Source organism: Candida jiufengensis, assembly GCF_024610255.1.
Source record: "Candida jiufengensis strain CBS 10846 chromosome Unknown scaffold1, whole genome shotgun sequence".
NCBI lineage: Eukaryota > Fungi > Ascomycota > Pichiomycetes > Serinales > Debaryomycetaceae > Lodderomyces > Lodderomyces jiufengensis.
Window position 1 is genome coordinate 3,044,775 of NW_026261562.1, and position 23,457 is coordinate 3,068,231.

Sequence of the window (23,457 nt, forward strand, 5' to 3'; positions counted from 1 at the left end):
CAAGAGAGAATAGTGTTAGAAATACGCTTGATCAGGAAACTTGTGCGGCTGATAAATTTGAAACATTCAGAACTTTGGCTAATTGTTTGTAATAGCTCACACTATATAAGTCGGAAGCTGTGAATGATTCGGTATCTGCTTAAAGAGTGAAAATACTGTGTAGTTTAGCAGAAAAGAAGTGAGAATTTAAGAGATTCAAACCAATTTAAAAACCTTTCTCTACAAAAAAATATATAAATCGAAAGCATTTTGTTGCAAAAATTTATAAAATCTACAAATCATGTACAAATCTTCAAACTTCATAATAATTCAGAAGTGTCAGCTTTTACTCATTATTATTCAAGCTACATGTGATGATGAGTTGATTAGAGCACAATTTGATGGACAAAGGTCCTGAAATATAACTCCCAAAATTTCTTCGACCTAAACTTATAAACTTAGGTCCAAAATTCAAGAAAAATTTGCACCAAAAAACCAAATCTTACTGCGTCATTTAATCATTAAATGCTAATACTGGATAATCCTACACCAAAAAAATTTCAGAATTGGAGAGTTGACCGAGTTGGTTAAGGTGACAGACTTAAGTGAAGAAGGTTCAAACCCTTCGTAAAGACTTAGTAATCTGTTGGTATGTCTACCGCGCGAGTTCGAATCTCGTACTCTTCATATCAGTTGATGTTGATTTTTGCAGTCATTAAAATTTTTTTTTTAGCAACATCTTCAATGATCAGCAGTACTTTTATAGTATCTTAGATAGTCAAAATTAATTATGAGATTGATTAAAGCTGACATAAGAGCAACATGAAGGATTATACAATACAGAAAGTAGGCATTACAGTATATTATATATCTAGGTAGTTTTTATATTGATAGTTTTTATGACTAAGTAGTTTTTAAAAATCCTTGTTGTAATTCAATTTTTTTACAAACTTCATCTCTTTTTGCAGAACCTGATTCAGGAACATGTTTTAAATCAATCCAAGGAGGTTTACACCAAATATCATATAAATGATTAATAATTTCTAATTCAAAATCTATTTTATTATTAACTTCTAATTTTAAATCATTACCATATAATCTTCTTCTATGACCTTTTTTATCTATTGGACCTCTTTCATCCCATGTAAATAATTGTTCAATATAATATTTTGGCCAATTTGCATGTAAAAAAAATAATGAAGATGATTGAAATAAATGATAATTATAATTTGATATTGATTTATCTTCAAAATTTTTAGCAAATGTCGTTGGTGGAGTTGATTTATAATTTATTAAATCTTTATTGGTTTTTTTCTTCTTTATTGTTTTCTTTTTATTTTTGGTTTTATCATTGTTATTGCTGTTCAATTTTTCTAATTCTTTTTCTTCATCTTCTACTGCTTTTGATGATGTATATTGTATATAATCAATAATTGGATCATATTGTCCCATACCAAAAAATTCATGTTTATTTGTTTTATCCAAGATTGGACCAAATTCTCTATTAAATTCTTGAACTTGATAATAAGGTAAATTTAATTTATGTGCTGCAACTATAATAGTTTCTTTATCACCTTCTCCTGCTGCTCCTTGACTTAATAAAGGATAATAAAAATCAGGTCCATAATAATTATAATATAATGATAATACCAAAGTTTTAAAATGAATTTTTTTATTAATCATTAATTGACCAGTTTCTGAACTTGTTTCAGGTAATGTACCTTTACAATCATGAAATGAATTAAATTCTTTATTTTGATTTTCACCTTTTTTATCTCCCTTTATATAAGAATTTCTAATTTTTTGATGTGGATCAACTTTAATATTTGCAATTTCATAAAATTTTGGTGATGTTGATCTTCTCCATAAATCTGGCCATAAAACTAAATGATTATTTATAAAAGGTTGATTTGCAAATAATATATCAGGATTTTTTAAAGGTAAATTATCAGCATCAATATATAAAATATTTTCAAATGATGAAATAAAAATTGCAATATTTTTTAATTGATAACCACCAGATCTATCATCTTTATTTGTTATGGATTCAAAATATTTTTTTGGTAAATAATCACTCATAACTTTACATTTACCATTTAATGATGGTAATAATTGATCACAAAATTGAACATTATAATCTTCTCTTTTTGGTATTATAACTTCAACAGGTAATTTTGAACCATTTGATCTTAAAAGTTTTATAGATAATAAAACTAATTGATCATATTTATCACCACCTAAATAAACAATTCCATCACCTTTTAAAAAATTATTAAATTTATTTAATTTTATTAAATCTTTTGGCCATTCTTTTAACATTAAATTTATAAATTTTTCATGAGATTTTTTGAGAGAATCCATTTCAAAAGAATTTAATTGTAAAAAAGATGATAAATAATCTTTATTTCTTATTGGTTCATTAATATAATTTTCTCTTAAATGACCTAAATAAAAAGGTAATTTACCATCTCTATGAATAAAATCTTCTTTATTAATTTTATTCATTTCTTCATCATTTATTTTCATTAAAATTTGAAAATTTTTTTCAATAATTTTTTCATTTGAATAATGTTCTTTATTATTAATTGAACTCATCATTGGTTTACAATTTTCAATAATTTCAATTAAATTTAAAAAAAAATCTTTAAAAGCTTGATTAAAATTTAATTCATTTTCATATTGTAAAATTAATGAATTATTTAAATGTAAATTTATATTTAATTTTAAATTATTTAAATAATTTTGATAATTATAACCTTCAATTAAATGTAAATCATAATTTTTTTTAAAATTTAAATCAGAATTTAAAAAATTATAATAATGATTATTAAAATTTAATTCTGAATTTATATTAAATTCATTTATATGATTTTTTTCAATTATAACAAAATTTGAATCATCATCATGATGATAACCAATTAATGAATATTCATCATTTGTATTAGTTGAAAATTTAAAAATATTAAAAGATGATGATAATTTATTTAAAATTTGTTTTGTTGAAATTGATGATAATGATGATGATGATGATGATGATGATGATGATAAAGAAGAACTTGAATTTGAATTTGAATTTGAAGATGAATTAATTACAAATAATATATTTATAAATGTAAATGATAATAATCCAATTATTATTATATTATTTAATTTTAATTTTGTTGGAAATGTTAATTTTGAAGGTAAATATTTTAAAGGAATTGATAATTTTGAAGGAATAGAATATTTTGAATTCATATTTGCGAGAATGAGTGTTTTTATTTGTATATGAAATGTATAGTTGGTGGTGTACCTCAATGAATTTGTTTATGGTATTGATTAAGTTAATTGATTGGTTACGTTGATGATAATGATGATAATTGATCTTAATCTTTTATAATTGAAAAGGTTTTTGTCTAATTTGAAATAAATGAAATATTTTAATATTTAATTAAAAATGATCTAATGAATAATATAATAATTTAGCTATTAAAAGTTTTTAATTCAATTGATTGATTTGTTGTTAAAATTAGAAAATGAATATATCAATTAATTATTCATCTTTTAAATATAAATTATTAAAATGATGATGTTGTTGTTGTTGATAATTTTTAAATTTTAAAAGTTAAAAGTTAAAAATTTTTTTATTTTTATTTTTTATTTTTTATTTACATAAACTTTAATTTCTATTAATAAATTATATGTACAAAATCTTATTTTAATTTTGTGTAATTATTTTGTGATTAATTTTTTTTTTTTTTTTCTTCTTGTAAATTAATTAAAACATCCGTACAACAACTTTAGAAAATTGTATATGAATGTACAGTTACAATTTGAAATATTAAAAAAAAATATAGCCAATTTTTATTTGATACAATTAGAAACTTTTGATATGTTCTTGTCTTGTGAAGTAAAAACCGTTACAAGTTTTAGTTTATTAATAATTAAAATAATAATTGAAAATTTTGACATATTATTTACACTAGACTAATTAATAATAAATTATTATTATTATTATAAATTTGAAAGGGAGGAATTGAAAAATAATTTCTTATTTATTTATTTATTTATTTATTATTACTATTACTATGATTCACTAATTCAAAATATTATAAATGTAACAAAAATGGGAATATATACTCATTAAATTATGTCATTATTTTAATAACTTTCACTCGTATAATACCTATAAATCTAAATAGAATGGTTCAAAAGATTTCATAATATATATATATATTATATAACATGTTAATGATGTTAAAAATAATCTTATTAATAAGAAACAAGTAATTATAATAATAATAATTCTATTTAAATGTACCTTAAAACGTTGATTTTGTAGATCTTTTTTTATTTATTTTATTATTTTTATTATTTTTATTTTTTAGTTTTTTAGTTTAAAAAAATAATGTTAAATTTCTTATATTTAGATTTAAATTTAAATTAAGATTCTTTTTATTAAACATTAAGACATAGCCTTATATAAAAAATAATTAAAAGTCGCATAGAGAATAGTTAAAAGTTTGACGACTTTAATTTATTGAGTTAAATATTTTGAAAAATCTTGCATTATAAATATCATTAAAAGGAATTACAATTAATATGAATAAATTGGAATTGGAACTGGCATTATATACTAATTTATTTAAGATATTCATCTATTACAAATTTAATAAATTATTTGTATACTCAATAATGAATACTTATCTGTCTATAATAATTATTCCTTATAAATTAATATAAATTAGAATGAAAACATAATTTAAATTAAATATAATAATTAAGATAATTTACGAATCTCAATATTTGTTAATTAATTTATAAGTCTAATCAATTAATTATATAATATTTTATATTATGTTGTTTCATTTTAATTTAATATTATTCAAATTATCGCGAAATTAAATATTTAAATGAAAACTTGAGTCAAAAATTTTTCATAAATCTTCATTTAACCAATTAACCAATTGGTGATCTCTTAACTAATTGCTATAGCTTTTAGTTTATAATGACTTTTAGTTTATAATGACTTTGGAATACTAAAGAAGTATTGAATTAATAAAGTTGTGTCTTAAGCAAGAATGAATGGTTTTCTTGAATTTACAAGGCTGCATTACTGAATAATTAAGTCCAATTCACTTATTAAGCATTCTTCAATGAGTAACTCCTTTAAATTGTTTTCTTCATAATTCATGAATCATTGAAAATATATATATAGGAAAAAAATCGTTAAAATTTACAAAGATCTCGAAACTCAATTAGTGATATTAAATCTATAAATAAATAAGATTGTATAGATTATATCCTTAAAGAAAGTCTTTTACCCCTTAAAATTTCTGTATTCTCTACCTCTTAAAGATTAAAGTATTAATAATAACAATAAATTTGCTATTTTTAATAATACCCTATTCTTATTTTGTTGATAATTGAAGTCTAAACAAATAATTTATTATAATATTAATTAAATAATCTTCAACTATTTAAATAATTTTTTTCAGATAAATAATTAAAGTCATCAACATTTAATAAACACATAAATTGTTGAAAATTGATTAATTTATTGAAATGATAATTAATATTTTTTTATTTCTCTTGTAATTTACGAAATTAATTTAGAATATTTTAATTAAAGTAAATCTAAAATAGAAAGTATTAGAATATAATAAAATTTATTAGTAATATTAATATATATGAGTTTTAACTAATGATTCATTTGAAAAATTAAATTATTATAAATTTCAATTAAATTCTACAAATCTATTAATTTATCTATTAATAATTGAATAGAATATATTAATCACGAATTAAAAAAGGTTGGGTTGTGTGAATACAGTAGATTAAGTCTATTGAGATAATTATACAAAAGTAATGTAGAATCATTGATAAATATTGGTGGCAACAAAAGCGCGCGTTTTAAACACATGGTAGTGTATCTAAACATTTGGTAGCTTATTTGACAGTCATTTTTTTGTAGGCTAGACTGATAAAACACTCACAGACAAAAATATTATGTAAATTATTAAAAGTGAGATAAAAAAATAAAATATATTTTTTTGTTGTTTTAATTAATATATTGATTTATAGAAATATATTATTAACTAATTAATTAATAGCAACAACTTCATTTTTAATATTTAATAATTTGTTTTATATTAACATTATTAGAATATATAGTTGTTATCATCAACATCTTTCAGGTAACACTTAATTGCTTCAATACGAATTTATTTTAATTTTAAAATCAGATTATTCTTAAATATTTAAGATATTATGTCAAATGATAATTTATTTGATGATTTAGAACAAGATAATAATCCTTCATTTTATGGTAATACTTCAATATTAAATAATCCTTATAATATACAACAATCACAATCATTACCGCAATCATCATCATCATTTAATCAATCAACAATTTCACAATCACAACCAAAATCACAATCACAATCAAATGATAATCTAAATGACAACAATCACATTAATAATAAACAATCATCTCTAAAACAATCATCAAACAATAATCCTAAATCTCCCACTAATCAACAACAAAATAATAAATCAAGACAATCTTCTCCAAATCTAAATTCAAATTTAGATTTAAATACAAATCCTTTAAATGATAATGAATATCCAAATGAATTAGTTAATAGTACTATTGGATTATCAAATAAAATTACTCAATTATTAAATGATGAAGATTTACAAATTGATATTATAAATTCTGAAAAATTAATAAATTCTTCAATAATTGTTTATACAATTCAATTATTATCTGAAAAATCTGAAAATAAAATTGTTGTTAAAAGAAGATATAGTGAATTTAAATCTTTAAGAGATAATTTATTAAAATTATTTCCAACTTTAATTATACCTCCAATTCCTGAAAAACATTCTATTTTAAGTTATTTATTAAATTCAATAAATATTGATAATGAAATTAATATTATTGAAATGAGAAAAAGATATTTTAAATTATTTTTAAATGATATTATATTTGATTCAAATCCAAAATTAAAAAATTGTTTATTATTACATAAATTTTTTGATCCAAATTATGAATTATGTTGGTATAATGCATTAAATGAACCCCCAATAAGTTTTTTACCAAATAATTTATTATTAGCAAATCCTGTAAATCCTGCTGATCAAAATGGTTTATATTCTATTTTACCTATAGTTAATGGATTTGATATTAATTCAAAAAGTGATAATTTATCAAATTTAAAAAAGATTAATGATGAATTATTTAAATTAAATGATCAAATTAAATTATTTGAATTAAAAGGTTTTGAACAAGATTTAAAATTTAATATACCACAAGATTTAATAAATTTTGAAATTAAATTTCATAAAATTATTAAAAATTTATCATTTTTAAATAAAATTGATTTAAAAACAACAAAAGATTTTAAAGGTTTAATAAATATTTTAATTGATCTTGGTGGAAATTTAAATAATTTTTCTTTACAAATTTATAATCAAAAAATTAAAAATGATTCAAATATAAATGAATTATCAGAATCAATTGAAAAATTTGGTTCAACATTAGATCAATCATTTTTAAATTTTGAAAATTTTGTTTTTAATCAATTAATTCCTCAATGGCAAGAACCAATTAATCAATTAATTCAATATCATCAAACTTCATTAAATTTAATAAAATTTTATAAATATAAAATTATTCAATTTAAAATTTTATATAAATTAAAATTTAATAAATTTCAACAATTAATAAATATAAATAATTTAAATGGTGGTTCTGTTGGTGGTAGTAATAGCAATGATATTGGTTCAAATTCTATTAATTCTGCACCACCAAGTTTTGCAGAAGCCAAAACTCAAGAAGAAGAAGATGCAGTAGTTATAAATTCTTTAGATCATTTAAAAGAATTAAATAGTCCAACTTTAAACAATGCATTAAAAAATATATCAATGAAAAAAATTACTAAAAAATCATCATGGTATGGATTATTTGGAGGTAATAATCAACCAAAAAAATTTAATTTCCAATTACCTGTAGAGACAGAAGAAACAACATCAAATTCAAGTTCATCAGCACCACCACCACCACATAATAATAATAATAATCAAACAAATTCATTAACTTCATCATCCTCAACAAATACTTTAACACCAATTGTATCACAAACAACAACATTAAAATTTAAATTACAACATATAGAAAAAGAATTAAATAAAATAAATCAATTAATTGAATTATGTAATAATGATATGATTCAATTAACAAAAGCATTAATGAATACATTTAATGAATTTATGAAAAAATTAGAAAAAAAATGGCTTATTATAATGGTAAATTATATTAAAAATGGTAAATTATTATTTGAAGATAATTTAAATAATTGGCAAAATTTTAAAGAATCATTTTTAGAAAATTCACTGGATGAAATTGAAATTAAATAGATTTTCTTATAATTTTGATAAAAAATAATATATTAATAATATACATATAACGATTTTAATCTTAAAAAAACAAATTTTACATGTTTCATTATAATTCGTTCGAGATTACCACGCACAACTCAATTTTTGGAATGACAATGTTTAAAAAATAAAAAAGTCAGCCTCATGGAGCTGCCTGAAAATAATACCAGAAGGTTTGCAATCAGTAAAACCAGGGCTAGAACAAAAACCAGAATTGGAGAGTTGACCGAGTTGGTTAAGGTGACAGACTTAAGTAAAGAAGGTTCAAACCCTTCGTTAAAGACTTAGTAATCTGTTGGTATGTCTACCGCGCGAGTTCGAATCTCGTACTCTTCACTTTTTGGAGGTTCAATCCACTTTTTTGCAGTCATTATTTGAATATTTTTTTTTGCAAGATTAATTTTGAAAATTTACATGCACAAAATAGTCTTACAGAGCCGGCAGATCAAAGATGAGCTCAATAGAAGCTGTTTTAATACGTATCAGCAAAAATTGAATTTGTTCATATGCGAATGGTTTCAGATTTTGAGGACTCCATTCAATTCGTTTTAAAAGAAACCAATTTTTCAAGTGATGTTGTAAGTGCTGATAAAAATATCTAGAAAAACTATTTTGATATAGTCTCAGCAATAATTGGGTTTTCATTTACAAATAGTTTGTTGGGTATTTCATCAAGTTTAGTGACTGGTATACAATACTTGGGGGTGGAGGGTTCAATTTTAATTTTTTATGGTATTTTGATCGTAGCATCAATTTTAATAGCTATTGGCTGCACACTTGGTGATACGGCTCTGCAGAATTTTGAGGCCTCGGCATCTTTTAGTCCAGTTGTTTTTTTGAAATTTATTTAATGGTTGCAAAATAAAAGAAAAATTGTTACAAGATTTCATTAAATAGGAGTCGTGTAACACAAAATTGTTTTAATAAGAAAAATAAAAAATTATGATCAATAATTTAAAAAAAAGTTGAACACAAATTAATATTAGCTTATCTTTTTAAAGTGATTGATGGAATTGTAGGAGAAAAAGTGCTTAACAGATTACAAAATTTTACGCTATTCAAGTTGGACCGTTTAATCAATCAGTTTATAACGAAAGATATTGATTCAATAATTAAAGATTTATATTGAAACTAACAATATTAAAACAACAATTTTTTATAGCAAATTTATTTTTATTTTAATAATTCGCATTTTTTTTATCCGGAACAAAAACTTAAATTTCAAGTTATCAAAGAATTAGAGAAATAATCAATTGATTAATTATACTTACAATTAGTCCGGAACAATACATACATTGTTATCAACAAGAACAATTCAATAAAATAACCACTTATCATAATGTCTAAGATAGTACGTTCATTAAAGAATGTTGCTGGTGGTTATTCATCTTCACAAGTATTAGTTAGAAATGCAACTTCAAATGATGCAACTGGTCCTACAAAATATGATATGGAAGAAATTGCATCATTTACTTATCAAACACAAACTGAATTTATGGAAGTTATGGATATGTTGGATCGTCGTCTTAATGATAAAGGTAAAAATTGGAGACATATAGCAAAATCATTAACAGTATTAGATTATTTAGTAAGATTTGGTTCTGAAAAATGTGTTTTATGGGCAAAAGATAATATATATATTATAAAAACTTTAAGAGAATTTATTCATTTGGATGAATCAAATAATGATCAAGGGGCAATTATAAGAGTTAAAGCAAAAGAATTGGTTTCTTTATTAAGAGATGATGAAAGATTAAAACAAGAAAGATTATTAGCAAAACGTGGTAAAAGAAATGGATCATATGATGATGATGATGAAGAAGATGATTTTGGTAATGATCGTAGAGATAGAAGAAGAGATAGAAGAAGAGAAAGAAATCGTGATGAACCTTATGATGAAGATTTACAAAGAGCATTAGAATTATCAAGAGTTACAGCAGAAGAAGATCAAAATAGAGCAAGACAATCAGAAAATGATCCAGATTTAGAAGCAGCTATAAAATTATCATTAGAAGAAGAAGAAATGAGAAAACAAAAAAATAATACTAATTTATTAGATTTAAATGAAGAACCTCAATATCAACAACAACCACAACAATATTTTGCAACAGGATATTATCAACAACAACCACAACAACAATATTATCAACAAGATCCAAATCAATATCAACAACAATACGACATGTTTGGAAATCCAATACAGAATCCAATGGAAACTGGATTTTATGATCAACAAAATTATTATCAACAACAACAACAACAACAGCAACAACCTCAATATCAACCTAATCAATTCACTGGATTCAATTATGGACAAAATCAACCACAAGATCAATTACAACCTTTGAAAACAGGTTCAAACAATCCATTTGCAATAGGCAATGACTCAAGTAATAATAATAATAATAAACCTCATCAACAAACATTGAATAATTTAGCAGAGGAACAATCTCAACAACCACCACCACAACAACAACAACCTCAATTTTTCACACAACCTACAGCTCCATTAAAACAACAAAATACATCAGGATCAAGATTTAATGAAACTCATGAATTAAATGATTTATTATCTCAAGGTACAGGATTAGATACATTTGGTAATACTGGGGCTTCACGTATTTCTCATCATCACACCAAGACTCAAAATTTTATAAATTCAAGTGGTACAGGTTATAAACAAACTGGTAATGAACAACAAAGATTAAGTTCAAATGCTACTGGTAATCCATTTTTAAATACTGGTATTGGATATCAACAGCAACAACAGCAACAACAACCACCACCTGCACAACAACAATATCAATTGAATACAGCATATACTGGATATGGATTTGGGAACGCTCAAAGCCAACCTACTCAACAATATCAACAACAAAGAGGTAACGATGGACCAAGTTTAATAGATATTTAAGAGTCAAATAATAAAAGGTTATGTAAATGTTCACTTTTTTTAACCATCCATAAAATTTTTCAGTTCATATAGATGTTATTTCTTACTTCTTCTACAACTGTTCTTTATAAGTTTTTACAAAATTCTACAAAATTTTAAATATATATGATATTTCATTAAATATAGTATAAAATTAATTAATTCTGCTCATTAAATTTCAAAATCTTTATATTGTTGTATTTTCATTGCAAATATTGATCTAACACACCAATCCCAATTTAATACTATACCATTAGGTATTGAAGTTTTAAAATTTTTTATCAATTTTGTATCTTTCTTTTTATTTGCTATTAGAATAATATCTTCATTTGGTGTTGATTCAAGAAAATGTGATTTTTTAAAATTTGGTATATTTGATTTAATTTCTTTAAAATTTTCTAATCCATGATCATTTAAAATTCTTGATATGACTTCAACTCCACCATTTAAATTTTCACTTAAATTTAAATTCATATTTGCAAAAAGTTTACCATGTAATGAATTTTTTAAAATTGTTGACATATTTTTAACACCTAATTCTGAATTCGTTGTTGGAATTATTTTATCTAATGAATAATCATTAATATTAAAATTATGTATAATATTATCATTTTCTATATTATTTAAAACATCAATTAAATAATTTGGATGAACAATTTTATCAACTTTACTTAAACTTCTTAAAAATTTTTCTGTCCTTAATATTTTTGGAGCAATTAATGTATTTGGTTTAGCTTTTGATAAATCTGTTATTATTTTAATTCCAATTGATTGTAATTTGTTAATTTGATTTTTATTCAATTCAATTTCTGATTCACATCCTGTCATTATTGCAATAACATCACAATCTTCTGTCCGTGGACGTTTAACATCTTTTGGTATTATTTCTTCTATTTCTTGTTTAACATTAGTTTCTGATTCTTTTTTTCTTTTTTTATTATTACTTGAATTTTCTAATTCTTCCATATAAGATTTCATTTTTTGTTTACTTTTTGATATCTGTAAATAATCATTTAAATCACTCATATTATTATGTAATTTCTCTGCTGCCTTTTTAGCTGCTGATCTACCACCATAACGTGAGATAGTTGTCGGTATTTTAAAATCTTTAGGGGTGGTGTCTTTTGGAGTTTTTGGTGATATAATATCTTCAGTTACGTCAGTAGATTTATTTGGGGTTCCATTTGGTGGTGACATCACACTAATGACTTCTTGTGGTGGTGATGGTGATGATAAATTTGTTTGTTGATCTTGTTCATTTTTTAATTTTTGTTCAATACTTGATATTACTGTTGGATTTGTTTTCGTTCTAGATTGAGTAGCTTCATCTTCACTCATACTATCATCAATATTACTAGAAACTTCTTGATTAGTTATTGGATTTAATAAATCTGGATCCAATTGAGCTTTACCCACTAAAGGTTCCATACCTAATTCTTCATTATTTCCAAAACTTCTATATTTTATATCAGAATCATCTAATTTAGTCCATTGAATAAAACAATCTTCTAACCATAAATGATTTACAATTTGAACTTCAGGATTACCATTAGAATCTACCCATTTATTTAATGCAGCTTCGTATTTTTTACCTTCAGGTTTTGCACAAATTAAATAATGATTATCTTTTGTTAATGTTTTAGTAAAAGTTGCACCCATTAAAGTGATTAGCTTTGATAAATAATTTCTAGCATCACCACTATAATTAGTTATAGATATTTTGATATTTTTAAAATATTCAATAGGATGCATAGGTATTGGATAATAAAGTATATTTGAATTTAATGGTAATGTCCAATTTTTAGTAACTAATATTGAATAAAACCATTGTAAATTACCAATAATTATTCTTTTATTTAATTTACTTTTAATATAAGCATCTCCATTACGATATTTACCTAAATAAATATCAATTTTATTTTCATCAAATTTAGAATTGAATATACCTCCATGTATTTCAATTAAACATTTTAAAGAATTACTTAACCTTTGTGAAAGATTAAAATCACTACTAATGAAAATCTTTTTATCTTGAAAATAATCTAAATTTTTTGAAGTAGTTTTAGGTATTGAATCACTTGTTATTGGTAAAAGAGCTTCTTTACTAAATTCCATTGCTAAATCTCCAAAATACATATCATGATTACTTAAATCAAAAGAATCAGAATCTGGTAAACAATATTTTTCTTCATCTAATTTTTTACCCATTGTAATACAATGATCAATCCAATGAGGTAATACGATTTTTATATTTGAAATTGGATCTTTATTATCTTTATCAGGTATCATACTTGATACAACTATAGCTTTTTCATTAGTCATATCCATTGAAATTAAATGAGTTGTATGTTTTGTTAAAATATCAAGATAATTACCACCAAAAGCTTTTATACCAGAATAAATTAATTCTTTGTCACCTTGAGGTAAATTATCAGCACAACATATAAAACAATTTTTAAAAAAATATGAAGGATCAGGATTAAAAGATTTTATTGGTAATAAATAATTTGCATCTAATGAATTATATAACCAATCTGGAGTTATAATTGGAATCATTGATTTTAAAGCTTGAGAATATTCAATAAATTCTATTGAATTCGTTATAATATGAGTAATAATTGGTGGATCCATATAATTTATTGAATTATCAAATTCATCTTTTATATAAATTTTTGTTGCATAATAAGTATTTAATTGTAATTTTAATTTATCAGCTATTTGATCAGATAAACCTATTGACTTTATTATTAGAAACGTTGAACCTTGAAACATTAGATTAGTTGGTTGGTCAGTTCATAAATGATTAAATTAATGAATGATTGATTTGATAAAATTGGTTGTCAATTGTTGTGTATTAATTTATTAAATACAAACGCGTATTAATATAAATTATTTACGTGATGTGTACTGTATATAGTAATTTTTATTAAAGAATACAAATATTTTATAACAGCATACAAAATTAGTAGAATTGAATGTAATGCAAATGTATTATAGATTTATATATATACTTTATATTGTAAATGGATTAAGTTGAAGTATCCATAATAAGTTTTTGGTTAGAAAAAAAGCAAAAGCAACAAGTCATAGCATCATTATAAATTTAGATCAGCAAACATTCCACTTTGTAAATTTGTAATCTTATTCTTTAATTATATATTTCTTATTCTTCCTCAATCGTTAATCGATGAGTAGATAATCTTTCATCAAATAAATCTTTACCTTCTAATTGAAATTTTTTACCCCAATTTCTACATAATGTACTTGCTTTCATAAATTTTCTCATTGCATATTTTTTAAAAAATTCATCATGTTCAATTGGTGATATAAGATATTGAAACATTAATTCAATACATAATTTCATATCATTTATTCTATATCCTCCACTATAATGTATTAAATTACCATTCCATACTGGTAATTTCCCCAAAATTAATCTTGATAAATACATTGCTGATGCACAACATAATGAAGGTTTCATTCCAATAAATTTATAATCAATTATTGTAATTTCTAATAAATATTTACCTAAAGTTCTTGATTGAACATCATAATCATCAGCTTTTGAAATTCTTCTTAAAAAATTCATTGGATTTGGATAATTTAAATCAAAATTTAATATTGTTAAAATATATTTTTCAGCTTGTAAAATTTCTTCTTCTGTATATGAACCATCTGTAAAAAATGCATAATTTTTAATCAGTGGTGAAAATACTTCTTCATATTTTGCTGCAATAAATAATGAACCAGTTGCTAATAATTGTAATTTATCAATTTCAACAATTTCAATTGACATAAATCTATCCATTATATTTATAGCTAAGAATAATGATTCTGGTAATAATCTAAATTTTAAATGCATTTCAACTAACCAATCAACTAAAATTGATCTCATTTTAGGTTTTAAATTTTTTTGTTTGAATAAATATTGAGAATCTGGTAACATTCTTGTTTCTAATTCATAAAAATATGTGAAAATATCATTAACATATTCACTTGCCATTAATGGATCATCATTATCTTCTTCATCTAAATCTTGCCATTCATAATCTATTAATTTTGATTTTTTATGAGTTAAATTATTATTGTTAATATTGTTTGTGTTTGTGATTGATGATGCTGTTCCTGTAGCTGTTGCAGATATATGTATTGATGAATTTGGAAATTCTGGTTGAATTTTTAATTTTTCAACTAAATTTGTTGATGATTCTGTTGCTTGTCTCTTCTGTGGTAATCTTGATGGTATTGATAAACTTTCTTTCTGTTTTATATTAGAATTTGAGTCTGATGCTATTGGTATTGATTTTGATGGTTTATTTAATGACGCTAAATCACCACCAAATGCTTTTCTCTTTTTTTGTAAATTTTGTGACAATTGCTTTTGTTGATGTTGCTGATGCTGCTGCTGCTGCTGAAGTTGTTGTTGTTGTTGTAGTTGTTGTTGACTTGTAGTTGTTTGATATTGATTTGAAACATCTCCTAAATATTGACGCGTTATTTTTGATTTAGTCGATTGCTTTGAAGATATTTTTGAATTATTATTATTGTTGTTATTATTATTTATTATTGTTTGTTCTGATATAGTTGATGTTATAGATGCAATGGGATGATTTGGTGGTGGTATATTTTCTTCTTGAGTTGAAGTTTCCATAGGACCCTGTGATGATGAATGATTTGCTAATTGTGATGTATTAATATTATATAAAATTACTTTTGGATCACTGGAATTATTATTTAATTGAGTTTGTTGTTGTTGTTGTAAATTATTTTGTTGAATTTTGGCTCTTGTTAGTCTATAATCATTTTCATTATTAGTTGATAGTTGAGGCATGTTATTTGAATGTGTTAGTTATGGATGATTTGATGAATAAACCAATGTTGTGCTACAAAATGTGAAGATTTCAGTAAAAAAATTTGAATTTAAGATGATTAAATGATTAAATGATTAATGGATTGAGTGAAAGTAATTAATGAATGATTATAATAGTAGTAGATTAAACTAATGAATGTAAAGAATGATATTAAAAATTTGATTAAAATTTGAAAAAAAGTAAAATGGATTAAATTGATCTAATTAAAAAGATTGATCTTAAGATGTCTATATGATTTACAATGATTAGACAATAATTTTATATGATAATGAATTGAATGATAAGATTGATTATTAATTAATTCTCTATAATTTTTTGACTAATTCTTTATTCTAATATTGGAAAGTATTGATATAAAAAAAAAAAAGTTATCTATTGATTAATTTTTTTGAATAAGGAAGATCAAAAAAAAAGTAAAAGTAAAATAATTTGTAATAATGAATATTCAAATTTAATAAAATGATATTTGTGTATCTCTTGCTATTTATTTTAAATTTATTCAATTATCTACCTTTTTGAGTATTTTATTATTTATTTGGTTATTCCTTTTATATTATATTATATATTATTATGTATTATGTTTAGTGAGTTTAGTGTTATGCTCCAAAATTTATTATTTTTATTTATTATTATTTATTTGATTTCATACACAATAATAATAATATATACTCTATCTCACAAATATGTATACTTATCTTTCTTCAAATGAATAAATGATATATATTGTAAATTTGAATAAATGAATTTATATATTCCAATCAGAGAGATTTTTTTTGGAAATTAAGTAGGAGAATATACTTTATAATATATATAACAAACAAATATCTATTATTTTAAACAGTTATAAAATTATAATAAATGTTAATTGAATTAAGTTGCACAAATTTGTAAGTGAAGATTACATTATTAAATATGAAAAAGACAATACTTGTTAGATAGATTAAAAATAAAAAAAATGAATGATGTAAAATTTAAGAATATTTATTTGTTTCGAAGTAAATTTTGTTTATTATTTATAAAATTACCAAATTAAGATTTATTATTAAATTAAATTAAATTAAATTAAATTAAATATTTTAATTATATAATATAACCATTTATCTATATATATATTAATAAACTAAGCAATTATAATAACTTGACTTGATCTGATTTAATATAATATTGATTGAATTTTAAAACAATATTTTAATAAGTTGATTCTTTCTATCTATAAAAATTGAATTTTTTGAGATATCATAAATTTTGAAGTTTCATAAATTTTTTTATTTGTTTCTTCGAGTTTAATATTTATTTTTGTGTTATGTTTACTTTTTGATCAAAAGAAGAACTAATGTTAGGGGGCTTTTATGGGTAAAGCAAGTTTATATAAATAAATTGAAACTATAACTTGAAACTATAATATTATATAAATTTATTTTAGTAATAATGATATACAATTGAATTAAACTAAATTGAATCACATTTGGATAATTAAATATAATAACCATAATGAAATTTTAAAATCGTTATAATCAAATTTTAGTTAGTATTTTATTATTTATTACGCGATATACATTGATTTTAATAATAAATAAATAAATAAATTTATAACACACCACACAAAAATACGAACTTATACACAAAAATACGAATTATTAATGTTATTAGAAATAAATATTAAAAACTTATAAAGGTTTAATTCAATAATTTATAATTTATATAAGTGAGTGGATCATTTAAAATGGAGATTAGTGTCAATACATTTTTTAATTTATAATGCCGTAGAAAAACATATATTATCTAACATTAGATCAAAGTCGTAGATCGATTGGGGAATATAAATAATTTTGAAAACAATTTTATCACGATTAAACAACAACAAAGAATTTTCATCATATGTACTTTGATTGATGAAATTTCAAATTAAGAAGCAATATTATTATTTCAAGTTTCAAAATTTCATATTTCAAATTTTTTTAGCCCTTTGATTTCTTTTTAAAACAAATTAATAATAATAATAACTCAAACTTTAAACTATCATTTGGTTAGTAAACCATTTAATATAATTTTACTTTCTTTTATTTCATTTTCTTCTATGCATAAATCTTAAATTGTTTTTTTTATTGTTTTCTTTTTAAGTTAACATGAAATATGGTTAAGAATATGAATTTCATTTAAATGTAAATAATCTACTAAAAAAATTCATCTAAAAACTAGCAAACGTGTAAAATTTAGGTAAAAGGATATTGATAAATCCGGTATGGAATTTAAAATATATAGTGTGGGGGGGGGGGACAAAATTTACTAAATTTTATTAATCTCATTCTTTTATATTTAATACATAGAATGTATAATCTTAAGTTTTAGGATAATTTTTGGACTGGCTCTATTTTTGTTCAATTTAATCATTATGCATTCTAAGAAGTATACTAGATTGATGAAAAACAAACTTAATTTTGATCAGAGTTTATTTTTTATGTGGTTTTGGTGCAAAATGTTCATCTTTTAAAACATTAGCAACTTGAAGTTTTCATTGAATAACAATAAGTTATTATTTCAAATATTGATTTTAAGAAGTTGCTATTTTAAATGAAAATGGTTTGTAATAAATTTGTTGTTTGTTTCTTTAATTAATATTTTAAGAATAAAAAATAATAGAATGAATTTACGAGATAATGTTTTGAAATTTTAAATTTACGTAATAATAAATTTTTTGATTACTTATCGAATATGTCAATTTTATAAATGCTTAAAAATAAATTCTTGAGCTTTAAGTTATAGTAAAGTGATGAAAAGAAAATTTTATTAGATGCTTTACAACTCATGTTGTTTCATTAATAATCATTAGATTGAAAAGTGTAAGAAGTCATTATATATAAATGCAATTGCTAATTAAGATTTGTTAATAATTTCTACACCTTTGATCATACAAGAAGCAGTATATTCTTTATCTTGATCACAACAATTTGAACTTAATTTAAACATTTCATTAAGATTTAATTCTTGAGTTTTATCTTCTTGTTCTTCATATATTTTCATGGAATTTAAATTATTTTTATTTTCATGCTTTGAACTTTTAGAAGTGAACGATTTAGATAATGGCTCGTAGCCTTTAGAAGTTGTATTTAATTTTGAAGTTGATGAACTAAGCGACGATGATTTATTGCTTCGAATCGATATGTTTGATGCATTAAAGGAATCGACAAAATTCTCGTTTAATTTGTCAGTAGAATTTGGACTTGAATGGTCTTTGATTTGATTTGTCGAGTTCACGGATTGTGAACGTTTACCTTGGTTAGTTGAATTTTCTGAAATTTTTTCATTTATTTCTGATTCTTCTAATTTTCTATCTTTTACTTCTTCTCTAATTGATTGACCAGGTAATAAATGTATTGAGGTTTGAGTCGACTTATTAATTTGGTTAGTAGATATTGGTCTATTCAATTTTTGAGGGAACTTTTTTTCTGCAAGTGGTGAATTGAAAATTTCTTGGTGAGTTTCATCCAAATTTGGAAATGGTTTGGATTTGTTATGGATTCGTGTATGAGAGTTTATACTTGATTTATCAGATAATACATTAGGTGATTTGATAATTTGATGTTGTAAATTTAATTTATTACTAACACCTTCAATAATTTTTTCAATAAATTTATCTTGATCTTCATTAAATTGATTTAAAATTGATTTTTCATTTGATTTCAGATTTTTTGATTGAGTAGAATCTGGGGTAACAATACTTAGAATTGATTTATCAACTTTTGTTGCAATTGAATTTGATTTGTCTTTTTTTAAAATAGGTGATGTTATATTATTAATACTTGGTGTAGATGAAGTTGTTATAGGTGTGTTTAATTCTTTCGTTTTTTCTAAAGTTTTAATTAGTTCTGCTACTTTATTTACTAATTCTTCATTTTTGATTATTTCATTATGGTCTCTTGATATTTGATTTTTTGAATCATTATCCAATTGTAATTTTAACATATCAACAAATGTAGATTGTAATTTAAAAACATCTAATAATCCATTATATTGTTTTTGAAGTGTATCAAATCTTGATTCCCATAATTGATTTGAATATTTATATTTTTTATTTATATCAATTTGTTTCTTCAATTTTGAATTTAAATCATTATTTTCAGATTGTAGCAAATAACATTGAATCAGATTTTGTTTATTATTGTTATTATCATTATCATTATTATCATAATCGTTATTATCTATATCTTTTGAATTATTTAATTTTTCTTTTAAATTTAAATTTTCAAGTTCTAATTCTTTATCCCTTTTCAATCGTTCTTCATCTCTTTTAAGAATTTCCTTTTTTAAAGATCTAACTTCTGATTTTAATGATAAAATATCATCTCTAACATAAACTTCTTCTCTATTTGATATTGGTTTTTTAGTTGGACTGTTTTGTAATGAATATTTTGATAAAGGTGAATTTGAAATTCTATCAACAAATACATTTGATTTAATTGGTGATAATCTATTTCTATTTTTCCTTTGTGTTGGGGTAGTTACTGGTGAATTTTTATTTAATAATGAAGAATCATCAGGTAAAGTTGTAATTTTTCTTTTTTGTCTTAACATAGATTTATCATCAATTTCTTCAACATCTGAATCATAAAGTCTAATATCCATACGAGAGCGAGGAGTATCCTCTGGATATTCCATGGTTAATTACTCTTGATTGCTGGTGTTATGACAGTTGAATTTTTTATTAATGTATTAACTTTGATATTACAATATTTATTATTATTATTATTTTGAGAAAGTTTTTGTTTACATTTTTTAAACGCGTTTGTCATTAAGATTTTAGTGTCACAAAGTACAGAAATGTGACAATTTAACAAAAAACTGTGTATCAAAATTATTTTAAAACATGTGAAGTAGAAGAAGAAGAAGACACAAATTCATTATTATAAATTAATAAAGAACTTATTCAATAGAGTATCTTATTTAGAAATTGAACAACTGACTATATATTCTAATTTAATATAAATAAATAACATGTCAGACACCACAAAAGAAATCAATTCATTAGCAAAAGAATTGAAATCACATTTAAAACAATTTCCAAATTTCCCAAAAGAAGGTATTTTATTTGAAGATTTTTTACCAATTTTTACAAAACCTGAATTATTTAATAAATTAATTACTGCTTTTAAATTACATGTTGGTGATAAAAAAATTGATTATGTTATTGGATTAGAAAGTAGAGGGTTTTTATTTGGACCAACTTTAGCTTTAGCTTTAAATGCTGGATTTGTACCTATTAGAAAACCTGGAAAATTACCAGGTCCAACTTATAATGTTGAATTTAAAAAAGAATATGGATCAGATATATTTGAATTACAAAAAGATGTTATACCAAAAGGTTCAAAAGTTATAATTGTTGATGATATTTTGGCAACTGGTGGTTCAGCTTTTGGAGCAGGAGATTTAGCACAACAAACAGGTGCTGATATTTTAGAATTTTTGTTTGTAATGGAATTAGATTTTTTAAAAGGTAGAAATAGATTACAAGCACCTTCATTTACATTATTTGGTGGACAAGAAGAAAAATATAAAGATTAAATTAATTAAAAAAAATGATTTTATCATGAAACATTAAATAGAATATATATATATATATATTTATCTTTTGTAATATTGTAACTAATATGATAATAGAATGAAATTGATCAACAATTAATTCAATAATTTATTATTTTATCCACTTTTAAATATTAAAAATGCTAATTCTCCAATATAAAAATAAATAAAATAACCTTGTTCATGAGTAACATAACTACCAAAACTTTTACCAACTATTACATGCCATGTTGGACCATATATTTGATCTAATTCTTTTTTCAAAAATGTTGCTATATCTTTTTCAATTTTATAAGTTTGACATGCTTGATCTGCTAATTCAAATATTTTAATTTGAATTTCTTCTGATAAATCAGATGCTTTTAGTATTGCTTAATTGAAATATGGTTAGTAACTTGATTCACCAATTAAATGCAAATAAATATTTTCACATACGAGTATTATCTTGATCAGACATTTGAGTCTTTAAAATGTTGTAATTATTGTTGTGTTGATAAATAGAAGTTTGTATAGATTTGTTTATATAATTTTGTGTGTTTAAATTTCTATTATTTATTATTATTATTATTATTATGATTCTATTTAAATATAATTTTCCACGAGAATGAACCAAACTAAGTTAAATGACTTTTTATTTAACATAATAAACATATAGAGGATGAGTCAACAGAAGTAGAAGAACTAAAACTAATAATATCAATTCAATAACAACTATATTTATAAAATTATAATTTTTCATATTTAACTTTATTATTTAAAACATCATTTTTAAAATCAGGTACTCCTAAAGAACTTGTATGACCCCATGGTTTTAATTTATTTTCATTATCAATTGCTCCTGCAAAACAATTTAACCAACCCTCTCTATTATATTTTTTATTTATTACATCTAAAGTATCTTTATGAATTAATTCAATATTTAATCCAACATTATCTAAAATTGTACTAATTTGTAATATTAAACCTAAAGTTGTTATATAACCAGATTCACCTAAATCTTGATGTCTTATAATTGCTTCACTAACAGCATCTGCATAATCTTGATTTTTAGTTTGTTCTAAAATTAAATCTCTTGAAATTATACCTCCAAAAAATTCAAATGACATTTTTGTTGCAATCATATTATCATCAGTTGTTCCAATATCATGTAATAAACTTGTAATAAATATAATTTCTGAATCTAATTCCCATTCAGGAAATTGATCTTTTATTACAGCAATTGAATATAAATAAACTCTAATAGAATGATTTAAAACTTTTATTGGTAATTTTTCTTTAACATAATTTAAAGTAAATTGTGATAAAGGGGTTGAAGGTAAATCAGTTATTAATTGTGGAGTTGGTGAATTTGGATTTGGTATTGCTTTTTTAATATCTCTTTCTATTTTAGTAAATCCATATTTTGACATCTTTATTTAATTTTAATTGAATAGTTTTGAATAATTGAGAATAGATTGAATAATTGAGAATAGAATATTATTGAAAACTTGTTATAAAAAGAGGGAGTCAGAATTAAATAAAGTGTGAAATCTTAAAATTCATATAGTTGATTATTAATTGCTTTTATATCTTTTTTTCTAATACTAAAGAAAATTAATTGCTGCAAAATTATTATTATTGTTGACATTAAAACAAATTAAGTAATTGTTTCAAATAATAATTTAAAGACACTTT

At 22.4% G+C, this 23,457-nt stretch overlaps 9 protein-coding genes across 9 annotated transcripts; 3 read left to right on the plus strand and 6 right to left on the minus strand. All coding sequences in view use genetic code 12, as the record gives it.

Annotated features, from left to right (window-relative positions):
* Window positions 1-882: 882 nt before the first annotated feature.
* MNN24 (Mnn24p) lies at window positions 883-3,216 on the minus strand (the record flags this gene model as incomplete). Its single annotated transcript, XM_051765860.1, has 1 exon — window positions 883-3,216. The coding sequence occupies one exon, from the start codon at window positions 3,214-3,216 to the stop codon at window positions 883-885; it is 2,334 nt and encodes a 777-aa protein (XP_051619131.1).
* Window positions 3,217-6,228: 3,012 nt separating this feature from the next.
* On the plus strand, window positions 6,229-8,382 carry KGF54_005091 (uncharacterized protein; the record flags this gene model as incomplete). The annotated part of the gene is made up of 1 exon (XM_051765861.1): window positions 6,229-8,382. One exon carries the CDS (start codon window positions 6,229-6,231, stop codon window positions 8,380-8,382), a length of 2,154 nt encoding a protein of 717 aa, XP_051619132.1.
* Window positions 8,383-9,742: 1,360 nt separating this feature from the next.
* KGF54_005092 (epsin) lies at window positions 9,743-11,317 on the plus strand (the record flags this gene model as incomplete). The annotated part of the gene is made up of 1 exon (XM_051765862.1): window positions 9,743-11,317. The coding sequence occupies one exon, from the start codon at window positions 9,743-9,745 to the stop codon at window positions 11,315-11,317; it is 1,575 nt and encodes a 524-aa protein (XP_051619133.1).
* Window positions 11,318-11,506: 189 nt separating this feature from the next.
* Window positions 11,507-14,107, minus strand: ESC4 (Esc4p; the record flags this gene model as incomplete). The annotated part of the gene is made up of 1 exon (XM_051765863.1): window positions 11,507-14,107. One exon carries the CDS (start codon window positions 14,105-14,107, stop codon window positions 11,507-11,509), a length of 2,601 nt encoding a protein of 866 aa, XP_051619134.1.
* A 391-nt stretch (window positions 14,108-14,498) lies between these two features.
* Window positions 14,499-16,166, minus strand: CLB2 (B-type cyclin; the record flags this gene model as incomplete). The annotated part of the gene is made up of 1 exon (XM_051765864.1): window positions 14,499-16,166. One exon carries the CDS (start codon window positions 16,164-16,166, stop codon window positions 14,499-14,501), a length of 1,668 nt encoding a protein of 555 aa, XP_051619135.1.
* A 2,914-nt stretch (window positions 16,167-19,080) lies between these two features.
* Window positions 19,081-20,862, minus strand: KGF54_005095 (uncharacterized protein; the record flags this gene model as incomplete). Its single annotated transcript, XM_051765865.1, has 1 exon — window positions 19,081-20,862. The coding sequence occupies one exon, from the start codon at window positions 20,860-20,862 to the stop codon at window positions 19,081-19,083; it is 1,782 nt and encodes a 593-aa protein (XP_051619136.1).
* A 336-nt stretch (window positions 20,863-21,198) lies between these two features.
* APT1 (adenine phosphoribosyltransferase) lies at window positions 21,199-21,765 on the plus strand (the record flags this gene model as incomplete). Its single annotated transcript, XM_051765866.1, has 1 exon — window positions 21,199-21,765. One exon carries the CDS (start codon window positions 21,199-21,201, stop codon window positions 21,763-21,765), a length of 567 nt encoding a protein of 188 aa, XP_051619137.1.
* A 135-nt stretch (window positions 21,766-21,900) lies between these two features.
* Window positions 21,901-22,240, minus strand: KGF54_005097 (dynein light chain; the record flags this gene model as incomplete). The annotated part of the gene is made up of 2 exons (XM_051765867.1): window positions 21,901-22,154; window positions 22,219-22,240. The coding sequence occupies 2 exons, from the start codon at window positions 22,238-22,240 to the stop codon at window positions 21,901-21,903; spliced, it is 276 nt and encodes a 91-aa protein (XP_051619138.1).
* Window positions 22,241-22,508: 268 nt separating this feature from the next.
* Window positions 22,509-23,192, minus strand: KGF54_005098 (cyanamide hydratase; the record flags this gene model as incomplete). Its single annotated transcript, XM_051765868.1, has 1 exon — window positions 22,509-23,192. One exon carries the CDS (start codon window positions 23,190-23,192, stop codon window positions 22,509-22,511), a length of 684 nt encoding a protein of 227 aa, XP_051619139.1.
* Between the last annotated feature and the right edge of the window lie 265 nt (window positions 23,193-23,457).